The following is a 12,933-nucleotide window of genomic DNA, read 5'->3' on the forward strand; positions in this document are numbered from 1 at the left end:
ACACATCAACATCATTAACTTCTAGGTTTGTTGGTCAAATACCAATAACCTTGAGGTTCTTACTTTGAAGTTGATCATCATATGACAAGTGTTCCAGATTTCACTATTAGTAACTTTGTAATATGATGAACAGTTTCACTCATAATTTTATCCATCATATCATGACGACTTTCCGAGACCATGTCTGTACATGCTAGGCTCGTAAAGTTTTAACCTTGGTATTTGCATGTGCAAATCTAGCTTGCACCCGTTTTATGCACACGTAGAATCTATCACACCCGATCATCACGTGATGCTTCGAAACGACGAGTCTTAGTAACGGTGCATATTTAAGGATGGTCACTTCATGGATATGCGAATATCGTTAGTGCCCCAATAGTTGGAGGATTGTGACGCCTTGCGTCTTCAACCTTCGTACATTCCCATAAAACTTATGAGTTCATGTAGTCTCACCAAATTATATTCTATCATCTTGCAATAAGGTCTTAGATATCACATATATCTCATACCTTGATTATTTACTGAAAACTAAATTTTCAGCTCCTTACTTTTCAAACAGATTTGAACTTCAAGTTTCACGGAGACAAGATAACTTTAGGTACTAATTGAAACCATAGCTCTTTGAATCAACAATGTGAGGTTTACTAAAAGTTTGCAATAGGACTTAATTAATTCTTGATCTTTTAACAATACGGTACCAAACCGTAAAGTTTCTTGTCAGATTTTAACAGTATTTCTATCTCAATTACAAGACTAGCGCATAGAAGTAAACGGATGCCAATACTACAAAATTAATTCAAAATACTACTCAGATTATGTTTAAGATAATTAGTTCATGGTTTAATCTAATTACTAATGAACTCCCACTTAATACAACATCCCTCATAGTTGTTAAGTGGTACACGATCCAAATTCACTACACCAAAAACCGATCATCACGTGAGATGATGTAGCTTCAATGGTGAACATCAACATGTTGATCATATCATCCATATGACTCGTGTTCAACCTTTCGGTTTCCGTTGTCCCGAGGCCATGTACGTACATGCTAGGCTCGTCAAGCAAACCCAAGTATTCCGCGTGTGCAACATGGCTTACACCCGTTGTATGTGAATCGTTGAATCTATCACATCCGATCATCACGAGATGCTTCGAAACGACGAACTGTTACAACGGTGCATACGAGGGAAGAACACTTTATTATCTTGATATTAATGTGAGGGATCATCTTATAATGCTACCGTCGCGATCTAAGCAAAATAAGATGCATAAAAGGATTAACATCACATGCGAGTTCATATGTGATATGATATGGCCCTTTTGTCTTTGCGCCTTTGATCTTCATCTCCAAAGCACGGACATGATCTCCATCATCTTCGGGCATGATCTCCATCATCGTCGGCGAAGCACCAAGGTCAATGGCACCGTCTTCATGATTGTCCTCCATGTAGCAACTATTACAACTACTTTGAAATACTACTCAACATGAAAATTAAAGACAACCATAAGGCTCCTGCCGGTTGCCACAATACAATAATGATCATCTCATACATATTCATCATCACATTATGGCCATATCACATCACCAAACCCTGCAAAAACAAGTTAGACGCTCTCTAATTTGGTTTGCATATTTTACGTGGTTTAGGGTTTTCGTTATAGATCTAATCTACCTACGAACATGAACCACAACGTTGATACTAATGTTGTCAATAGAAGAGTAAATTGAATCTTTACTATAGTAGGAGAGACGAGACACCCGCAAAGCCTCTTATGCAATACAAGTTGCATGTCGAACGAGGAACAAGTCTCATGAACGCGGTCATGTAAAGTTAGTCCGAGCCGCTTCATCCCACTATGCCATAAAGATGCAAAGTACTCAAACTAAAGATAACAAGAGCATCAACGCCCACAAACCATTGTGTTCTACTCGTGCAACCATCTATGCATAGACACGGCTCGATACCACTTCGTAGGATAACGTTGCATAGAAAACAAAAATTTTCCTACCGCGAACACGCAATCCAAGCCAAGATGCAATCTAGAAGACGGTAGCAACGAGGGGGTATCGAGTCTCACCCTTGAAGAGATTCCAAAGCCTACAAGATGAGGCTCTTGTTGCTGCGGTAGACGATCACTTGCCGCTTGCAAAAGCGCGTAGAAGATCTTGATCACGATCGGTTCCGGCGCCACGAACGGGCAGCACCTCCGTACTCGGTCACACGTTCGGTTGTTGATGAAGACGACGTCCACCTCCCCGTTCCAGCGGGCAGCGGAAGTAGTAGCTCCTCTTGAATCCGACAGCACGACGGCGTGGTGTCGGTGGCGGTGTAGAAGTCCGGCGGAGCTTCGCTAAGCTACGCGGGCAATATGGAGTGGAGGAGCAAAGCTAGGGTTTGGGAGGGGTGGCCGGCCACTCAAGGGGGGCGGCCAGCTTCTAGTCTTGGGGTGGCCGGCCCCCTCCCTTGGCCCCTCATTATATAGGTGGATCCCAAGTGTTGGTGTCCAAGTCTTCGAATAAGACCCGAAACCAAAACCTTCCATAGGAGGGGAAACCTAGCCCAACTAGGACTCCCACCCAAAGGTGGGATTCCCACCTCCCATGTGGGGGTGGCCGGCCCCCTATGGTGGAGTCCACTTGGGACTCCACCCCATCTAGGGCTGGCCGGCCATGGTGGTGGAGTCCCATGTGGACTCCACCTTCCTTGGTGGTTTCTTCCGGACTTTTCTAGAACCTTCTAGAACCTTCCATAGAACCTTCCGCGACATTTTATTTCACATAAAATGACATCCTATATATGAATCTTATTCTCCGAACCATTCCGGAACTCCTCGTGATGTCCGGGATCTCATCCGGGACTCCGAACAAATATTCGAACTCCATTCCATAATTCAAGTGCTACCATTTCAACATCCAACTTTAAGTGTGTCACCCTACGGTTCGAGAACTATGCGGACATGGTTGAGTACTCACTCCGACCAATAACCAATAGCGGGATCTGGAGATCCATAATGGCTCCCACATATTCAACGATGAATTTTAGTGATCGAATGAACCATTCACATATATTACCAATTCCCTTTGTCTCGCGATATTTTACTTGTCCGAGGTTTGATCTTCGGTATCACTCTATACCTTGTTCAACCTCGTCTCCTGACAAGTACTCTTTACTCGTACCGTGGTATGTGGTCTCTTATGAACTCATTCATATGCTTGCAAGACATTAGACGATATTCCACCGAGAGGGCCCAGAGTATATCTATCCGTCATCGGGATGGACAAATCCCACTTGTTGATCCATATGCCTCAACTCATACTTTCCGGATACTTAATCCCACCTTTATAGCCACCCATTTACGCAGTGGTGTTTGGTGTAATCAAAGTACATTTCCGGTATAAGTGATTTACATGATCTCATGGTCATAAGGACTAGGTAACTATGTATCAAAAGCTTATAGCAAATAACTTAATGACGAGATCTTATGCTACGCTTAATTGGGTGTGTCCATTATATCATTCACACAATGACATAACCTTGTTATTAATAACATCCAATGTTCATGATTATGAAACTAATCATCCATTAATCAACAAGCTAGTTTAAGAGGCATACTAGGGACTTCTTGTTTGTCTACATATCACACATGTACTAATGTTTCGGTTAATACAATTCTAGCATGATATATAAACATTTATCATAAACATAAAGATATAAATAATAACCACTTTATTATTGCCTCTAGGGCATATCTCCTTCAAATGGAATCATGTTTGCCTGTTTGCCATATTATCACAACAACTGAAACTAGAGAATGTTGCTTTCTTGTCATGGTCAAATCAGCATTTTGATTCAGTGTCTTTCATTCTTGTTGATATTTCATGATTTTCTTTGTGTACAAAAGAGAAGAATATAAAGAAGATAAGAAAATCATTTCAGCATCAAAATTCATAAAATAAAGACATGATGTAGAACATGTCCCCCAACGAGAGGGATTAATTATGAGTTCAATGGAATTTTTTGTCACTGGGTGCTTATTGTGACCTTTAATTTGATTCATCCAGTATTATAGACTGGTATGAGAGGGCAATTAAATGGAATAAGGTTATGTGTTGATGTAGTTTTTTTTTTTGGCAATATGTGGGATCGTGATTTCTTGTGATCAATAGTTGTAGGAGATTATTTGGTCCTTAAATAGGATACTTTTTTTTTTGATAAAGGGCGCTTTCATTACTTTAGAAAAGTATTACACCCAGCCTCTGCATAACATGATGCACATAGCCGCACACACACACCAAAGTACCAGTCTTGTTACAATAGCTAAAATAACAATAAATAGGATACTTTTAGTTTCAAGGTATATCTGAACATATATTCGACAATTTGGGACTCCTTTTTTCGGAAATTTCTATGGTTAGTACAACAACTCAGAGTAGGTCTTTTGGTATCATGGTTGGGATAATGATGATAGATTGCATGTTAACTTTGTAGCTGAAGAATTTCACTGTATCTTTGATTGACATCTGGCCGACCTTATTTATCAGTGTACCTAATTTATTCAATCTATCATAGCGTAGGTTATGCTAGCGCTTGCAATAAGTGCACAACTTGTAGCAGATATTTATGTGTTGTGAGGAAGAAAATTCAGGAGCATTTATCCTTTGTTGTATTATGGTGCTATCGAGGAGTAAGACATATAAGCAATATTCTTGATTCGTTATATTATGGTTGTTGAGCATAATTCCTGTATGGTCCACATTTCAAACATCTTTTGGTTGTAGAGTCGGTACGCCATTACACATAAAGTAAGGAGCAAGAATGTCGGATGGAGTTCAATGGCAACTCCAACTCAAAACACAAACTACCTTAACTACTCCTACATGGAAAGATTGGGAGATGGGAATCGCTTCATGGCCACACATGATCTATACACTACTACTGAATTGCCCTAACTAATAAAATCATGTGTTGCACGTGCAAGCTTACTAGTATATTTATAATAATAAATAGTACATGGTAATGAGACACGACGTGACTTCAACTACTACAACATAAAGTTAAAATAAACTGACAAATTTTGAGTTCTTTAAACTCATTCTTTTTTCATGACACAATCTTTTACTTTTGAGTCGGCTCTTCCATAATTTTAATTTAAGCCGCAATGTCAAAGTGATGTGCACGTGTTCATCCATTAAAATAGTTAATCACCATCAGGAAGAGTACCAATATCAGTATGCCAAGGAAAAGCAACCGAATAGTCTGGTCGACCTCGCCGGGAACCTGTGAGTTCGAATCACCATTGTTGATCCATGAGAAAAGATCCCAGATCGATCCGGTGAAGTAAAGATCTGAAGAACCATACCTAGAGAATTTTAATCTTCCAACACCATCATTGACGCTGAGAGGAAGATCTCGTCGTCGAAAAGTGCGCAGAACAGCAATTGTTGTAGATGATATCATCTTTATTGATTTGGGATTCAAAAGAAGACAACTACCTAAACCCCTAACCTAATCTTATAGAAAAGGTTCTCCACCCCCCATAACACCGACGTGGCTGGCCGAAGGAGGGAAAACCGATCTATCGTGAAGTAGAGGGTGGAGCCAATGGTCCTTCTCTTTCCGGTGGCGGCTTGCGAGCACGATAGGTAACTAATGCCTAGAGAACCAACCTATGGTTGGATGATTAGGAGGGCAGTGATATCCTTAGCCATAGTTCAAATCTCAGATTTAACATTTTGGTGTCTCATTAAAAAGGCGAAATATTTTTAGTGGAAGGCGACATTCCTATCGACAACGAGGCGCCGGTGGTGAATTCGTAAATCCCAAAACCCGTTGAATCAGTTTTTTGACCATAGTCTCTCGAAAGTGCTCATAGGGAGCAGGGTGTGCATGCATTTATAGGGGTGAGTGTGTGCACGTATATGTGAGTTTCTACGCCTGTGCTATGTTTTGAAAAAAAAAACTAATACCCAGATAAGTCCGATAATTACTTTGGACACAGCGTGTTTCCTGTTGTATGCTCAGAGGGGCCGCTTGACTTTATAACTCACGCAAATGGGACCAGTTGAACTCAGACAAATCGTACCACCAGCGGCACCCGCCCAAGTTTTAAAATACTTGAAAATTTATATTTCGTGTACTCCAAAATATACATATATACATTTCAAAGGTACTGTAGAAATTTTGGAAAAAAAATATGTAGTGCTTTCGAAAAGTGACTTTAGCATATGGGCACGAGTGCTTCTGGTTTTTAAAAAACATATTTCTGAAATTCCAAAAAACTTGACATTAAATCTGCACATACATAGAAATCTTAAGAGTGTACTGTAAATTTTTTTGGAAAAAAATATGTTGTATTATGAACTATACGAAAAAGACAAAATTTTGACAAAAAATGTCCCTATACGCAGCTATAAATTTGTTTTTTTTTCTCTAGCTAAAAATACAACATAATTTTTACCAAAACTTCGCACGAGTATTCATGACATATCTATGTATTGATGGTATAAATTTTATGATTTATGAAACATAAAAATATAATTTTCAAATATTTCAAAAACCGGGACCACTGGTGCTCATATGCACCAAATCTAGTATTTTGAGTTATAATAAAGACAATTTTTTTGACCAAAATCTGGGTTTTCTATCCATATACCACAAACTTGTTTTAATTTGTTGCTCAAAATACAAAGTAATTTTTAACGAAACTTGGCACGATTGTTCAATACAAGTATTTGTATTCGTAGAATATATTCTGTTATTTTTTAAAACACAAAAATACATATTATGCAAACCCAACGTAGAACTAACGATACATGGATCAAACCTCGAAAAGCATCAAGTACATGTAGTGGGAAGCTCTCCAAAGATCAAGTTGCAATTTTTATTTGTTTTAGAGCTTTTTGTTGATGGTTATTAGTAGATCAGGGGACTTTATTTATGATTATTAGTAGAACACGGAATGCTTACTAGTTAGGGAGAAAACGCTTTATTCGGCCTTCGCGTCGCACCACTCTAGGGAACCCGGGAGGTGAAGAACACGGGTTGCCCACCAATCCACCCCCTCTCTTATTTGATTCCTTCTCCCCTATTGCTAGAGGCACCTAGAGAAAACCGGGGCGTGGTGACCAAGGATGGTGGCGACAAGGACCCCGCTGCTTTTCTCTCCAGCGAGGAACTTCGACATCTGGGGTGAGGGCAGTGTTTGTCCTAGCAGCGAGGGATGCTAACCGGTGCTACAGAACGTCCTCCTCGGCCGTGTGGGTGGCGCAGGGGTACTGGATGGTGGTCGTGGCGTGGTGGCCGCCCTATCGACCTCTGGCGCATATCTGAAGGTGGTGACCTCATCCCGCGTAGTTCCCACCCTTATGGCCTTAGATCTTGGCATCCCCTCGCTAGATCTGGAGCTTAGTCGGGGTGGCTAGGGCGAGGGCTCTAGCCGGGAGAATCGTTTATTGGCGCTGGAGGTCATGACATTAGAGACGTTTGGTATAATGTCTCCCTCGCTGGAGGCGTCGATGTACATCCCCCTCCACCTAGGGTAAAAGCCCTAAATCCTCTGATTGGGCTGTTTACTCATTAGAGGCATCGTCTTGTGTCTATGACGAGGTGGCCGTGTACTCGTGTTGCGTGTGGTTTGTGGTCTGCTGTTCCCTAAGGTGTGGTGTTAGAGTGCTCATATGGAGCTCTTTCGTTGGTGGTTTTGCTAGCCAGCAGGTCGGCGCCCTCAGGCCGATGGTCTTGGAGTGTTCTGCTCTCCGACAACAACATCTTGGCGGCATATGAGTTCTGGCCTTTCGCGGTGATGGTGCGACCTCATTTGTGTTGTGTCTTCTTTTGGTGACCTCGTCATGAAGCTGTGTCTTTTTGGGTGGTCGATGCCATGGCCAGCGGCGATGTTCGTTGGCATCACGTAAAAAGGTGTTCGTGCTTGTTGTGGAATTCCTTGGCAAATCGCCCCGTGTGCGCACACATGCTCTACGTGCAGGGGGGAAGGGGGGGGGGGGGGCGTTGCTCTGCCTTTCGGCAATACATCCGGGGTCTTCTTTGGAGGTGGAGGCGGTTGGTACCATGGCTATGACGAGACGATCTTTCTCCGGTGGCGGTTGGTACCATGGCTATGACGAGACGATCTTTCTCCGGTGGCATGCTTCACGGCATTTCCTTGCCAATGTTCTAACCGTGCTGATGGATGAATGCCGTTAAGCTCAAGCTGAGCTTTTATATAATTTTATTTTGGTTGTTGTTCATTGCCTGTAAGCTATCAATTTTTGAGCGGATTATTTAAAATGCAAACTGCCCCTCCACACACACAAGTAAACATTGAACTATAATTCCGGTGAGTTTTACTTCTAGCATTACCAAAGTAGAGCAACTCACTTTTGTGAAGTTATATTTCAAATACTAGAGTAACTGCTGATCAAACAAAATAGGATAACATTCAGCAGAGTAGAAGCCATTAGGGCATGTACAATGGTTATATCTTAGCATTGCCACCTAGGATAATTGATGACGTGCAGGAGAGAGAAATAGGAAAAAGAGGTTTGTCTTATCTTAGCTAAGAGATTATCTCTTAGCAACAATTTGTCTCACCACTTTTTTAGGGATGTCTCATTACTAGAGATAAGACTAAAAAATAACCCATTGTACAACATGTTTTTTGTTATATCTAGATTACGTAGCGGGACTAAGATAAGACAGTCTTATCAACCATTGTTCATCCCCTTATTAGAAAACGGACAAAAGACGAGTTGTTCGTTAAAGAACACAAGGTGCTTTCCGTGAAATCAAGTGCCCCGCATTAGGCTGGTGCCAATGCACCGCCCCACTCTCACCCGCCACGTCAGCTATTTCCCTCACTCTCACCCCACTCTCACCCCACGGTGCCAATGCAAGGGCTATAGTGTCACCTCTCACTTCTCTCTCCTCCACATCACTATTTCTTTTTCACATTAAGTTATTTCACTTGATTTTTTGTAGACATTCAAAATAATGCAAGAAAAATATTTTATTCAACTTAAAATGTTACCGATTACATAATAATTAATAAAATTGCATAATAAATTTTAAAAATTACATAATAAATAAAAATTCTACTCCTCTTCCTCTTCCTCTTCCTCTTCCTCTTCTTCCTGCTGCTCCTCCTCCTCATCATCTGCCAGACCAAGCTCTTTTTCGCACATCTTGATGGCCTTCGCATGTAAGCGCTTTTCTGCTTCGTTCATGTCGTCGGTTGATCGATCTTTCATTTTGTTCCATTGTTTGAATAGCTTAGCCTTCACTAAACCATTCATCATGTTCCTCATCGCGAAGGATTTACTTCCTACCTCACTGCTTGATGAGGAGTCCTTCCCCTTCCTCCTACCTTTACGTACCGCCGCCTTGGCCCTATCGCGGCCCGTTGGACGCTCCTCCTCCGTCGTCGCCTCGCTAGAGCTGTACTCACCAGAAAGTCCTAGACGGCTTCTCTTGGAACTGGACTCGGTTCCACTACCAGGACCATGTTGTCCTTTCCACTTCGCTTCATTGCGAACAGCTTGCCACCAGTGGTGCTTTCTGAATGGCTGAGTCACTCTTTTGTCATTCGCATACCTCTCCATTGCCGACTTCATGACCATATCATCGTCTGCTCCACTCTGACGTAACCGCTCTTCTTGGATGTAGTATCCATTGAACAGGGACACCTCCTTGTTGTAGGCGTTCCAATGATCCTTCAGCTGCTTCGAGGTCCGACGACGGGCAGGATCCGATGTAGAGTTGAAGGTTGCAGCTATCTGACCCCAAAAACTTGTGCCGGTCTTGCAATTACCGGCAACAGAGTCCTTGGAGTTAAGAAGCCAAGCATTAACCTACCACGAAATAGATATTGTTAGTGACAAATCCAAGCAACAACCAACCCCGAAATAAATATGAGATGGGTAAGTAAAGTACCAGTTTCTCCTCTTCCTCAACAGTCCAGTCAAGCCTCTTTGGACGCGGTGGTACGATTGTTTCCGCGACATTGGACTCGGAGCTTGGAGCTTCGGAAGGTGGTGGGGGGTACGGACCATATGGCGCGTATGGATACGGAGGTGGAGGGTATGACCCGTACGAAGGTGGTGGGTACGGAGGTACAGTGCCACTCCCGCTACCTATAGGTGGAGCATTTGGAGGTGCTTGGGGGTATGGATACGAAGGCGGAGGATATGAACCATATGGCCCCGGAGGCGCCGGAGGTGGAGCGTATGGGCCATATGGCCCCGGGGGTGGTGCGCCGGGGGAGTATAAAACTCGGGGAATCGGCGAAGAAGCTACATTGGTGCGACGATGTGTCGGAGAGACACCATCGAGGTCTATTGGTGACCCGTCGTGAATCAGATCCGTGAACGTGGTGAAATCTGGTGGAGTCTAACCGGACATGGTGGAGAAGTTTTGAGAGAGGGAAGGTGATGAATGGAGATGAGATGGGTGTGGAGTGAGTGAAATATATGGGGGGTATTTATAGGGGTGGAGATGAAATTTTAGGGTTTTTTGAACCAGCAACGGCTAGCTGACGTGGACGAATCAGAGCGCGCCACGTCAGCTAGCCGTTAGCCCGCTCTCGCCCCGCTCTCGCCCGCTCTCGCCCCGCTCTCGCCCGCTCTAGCCCGCCTACCGCCCGCCTCTCGCCCCGCTCTCGCCCGCTCTCGCCCGCACTCTCGCCCGCCTCGCTCTCGCCCCGCGCCGCCAACGCTCTCGCCCCGCTCCCGCCTCCCTCCCGCCTCGCTCTCGCCGCCAACGCGGGCGGCAGCCGGGCGGGAGCGGGCGATAGCGCCGGGCGCCCCCGCCGTCGCCCCTCCCTCTCGTCTCGCCCGCCTCCTGCCTCTCTCCCGCCCCGCGCCGGGCGGTACACCCCCGCTCTCTCCCGCGTTGGCACCAGCCTTAACATCTGTTCTCAATCCACACGGCATAAGCAGTGACGCACGGCGACACACCGGGCGTCCTCACACCGAGACACCGGTTCTGTTGACGGTCATGGAGACATGGATTCACCGCTGAGCCAGCCCACGCTGCTCGCGCTGTCGCTCCTCCTCCTAGCTCTGTACCTCGCCCGCCGCTGCCTGCTCGGCAAGAGGCGGAACTACCCGCCCGTGGCCGGCACCATGCTCCACCAGCTGGTCAACTTCGGCCGCCTGGCCGAGTACCAGACGGAGCTCTCCCACAGGTACCGCACCTTCCGCATGCTCACCCCGACCTGCAACTACGTGTACACCGTCGACCCGGCCAACGTGGAGTACATCCTCCGCACCAACTTCGCCAACTACGGCAAGGGGACGATGACCCACGACGTGCTGGAGGACCTCCTCGGCGACGGGATCTTCAACGTGGACGGCGCCAAGTGGCGGCACCAGCGCAAGGTCGCGAGCTTCGAGTTCTCCACCCGGGTGCTGCGCGAGTACAGCACCGGCGTGTTCCGCGACACGGCCGCGGAGCTCGCGGGCATCGTGGCGGTGGCGGGCGGCGGCGGGGAGAGAGCGGTGGACATGCAGGATCTGTTCATGCGATCGACGCTGGACTCGATCTTCAAGATCGGGTTCGGGGCCCACCTGGGCGGGCTGTCCGGGTCCAGCCAGGAGGGCGCGGCGTTCGCCAGGGCGTTCGACGACGCCAGCGAGCAGGTGCTGTACCGGTTCTTCGACCCGCTCTGGAAGGTCAAGAAGCTCCTCAACATCTCGTCGGAGGCGGCCATGAAGCGGTCGGTGCGCACCATCAACGACTTCGTGTACGCCGTCATCGACAGGAAGGTCGAGCAGATGGGCAGGGACCAGCACGAATTCGTAAGTTTTTTCTCGCCACACTGCATCGCTGGAGCTGGCCTGCAATCACATGGGCACTGGACAGTACGGTGGCATCGTGACATTACTTAATTTGGCAGGCCAAGAAAGAGGACATTTTGTCAAGATTTCTACTGGAGAGGGAGAATGACCCGGGCTGTTTCGACAACAAGTACCTGCGGGACATCATACTGAACTTCGTGATCGCCGGCCGCGACACCTCGGCGGGGACGATGTCGTGGTTCCTCTACGTGATGTGCCGCAACCAGCACATCCAGGACAGGATCGCCGGAGAGGTGCGCGAGGCCACCACCGGTGACCGCGACATGGGCATCCATGATTTCACGGCGTGCCTGACCGAGGGCGCCATCAACAGCATGCACTACCTCCACGCCGCGCTGACAGAGACGCTCCGGCTCTACCCTGCGGTGCCTATCGTGAGTCGATCTGATCAGCTCGCCGCATTTACGACGTCGCAATCAGGGAAATGATTTAGCACACCTCATTTTTGGTTGTTTTCCTGTAGGATGTCAAGTACTGCTTCTCCGATGACACCTTGCCGGACGGGCACGCCGTGAAGAAAGGGGACATGGTGAACTACCAGCCGTACCCGATGGGCAGGATGAAGTTCCTGTGGGGCGACGACGCCGAGGAGTTCAGGCCGGAGAGGTGGCTCGACGACGACGGCGCCTTCGTCCCCGAGAGCCCGTTCAAGTTCACGGCTTTCCAGGTGATGAAATCCCTATTCTACTACTAGTTCATTACAGTATATCACCAATATGAACCAGATCGAAGTGTCCATATCACGTGACGTACAATACATGTTTGGCCTCTTGCTCAATACAGGCGGGTCCTCGAATCTGCCTGGGAAAGGAGTTTGCGTACAGGCAGATGAAGATATTTGCAGCTCTTCTTCTCTACATGTTCAGGTTTGAGATGTGGGAGCGCGACTCTACCGTAGGATACAGGCCCATGCTTACGCTCAAAATGGATCGCCCGCTCTACGTTCGTGCGCTTCCCCGGCGATCAAGTGCACAACGTGCCTGATGAAACCAAAATCTGAAATGTCCCAATACTTTGCACATATGTCTCGGTGCTTCATTCTGTTTAAGTAGATTCGATAATATCATCTGTATATATGA

The 12,933-nt window shown here is 46.1% G+C and overlaps 1 protein-coding gene across 1 annotated transcript; it reads left to right on the forward strand.

Annotated features, from left to right (window-relative positions):
- Positions 1 to 10,999: 10,999 nt before the first annotated feature.
- On the forward strand, positions 11,000 to 12,933 carry LOC124677631 (cytochrome P450 704C1-like). Its single transcript, XM_047213597.1, has 4 exons — positions 11,000 to 11,794; positions 11,893 to 12,228; positions 12,318 to 12,521; positions 12,638 to 12,933. Exons 1-4 carry the CDS (start codon positions 11,000 to 11,002, stop codon positions 12,836 to 12,838), a joined length of 1,536 nt encoding a protein of 511 aa, XP_047069553.1. The 3' UTR covers positions 12,839 to 12,933.

The sequence above is a fragment of the Lolium rigidum genome, chromosome 7 (genome assembly GCF_022539505.1).
Source record: "Lolium rigidum isolate FL_2022 chromosome 7, APGP_CSIRO_Lrig_0.1, whole genome shotgun sequence".
NCBI lineage: Eukaryota > Viridiplantae > Streptophyta > Magnoliopsida > Poales > Poaceae > Lolium > Lolium rigidum.

Excerpts from the sequence above, each read along its gene's own strand:
- LOC124677631 (XM_047213597.1), top strand. The coding sequence starts at position 11,000 with ATGGATTCACCGCTGAGCCAGCCCACGCTGCTCGCGCTGTCGCTCCTC. Across the intron at positions 12,229-12,317 it reads TCTACCCTGCGGTGCCTATC|GATGTCAAGTACTGCTTCTC; the intron begins GTGAGTCGATCT and ends GTTTTCCTGTAG. Across the intron at positions 12,522-12,637 it reads TCAAGTTCACGGCTTTCCAG|GCGGGTCCTCGAATCTGCCT; the intron begins GTGATGAAATCC and ends TGCTCAATACAG.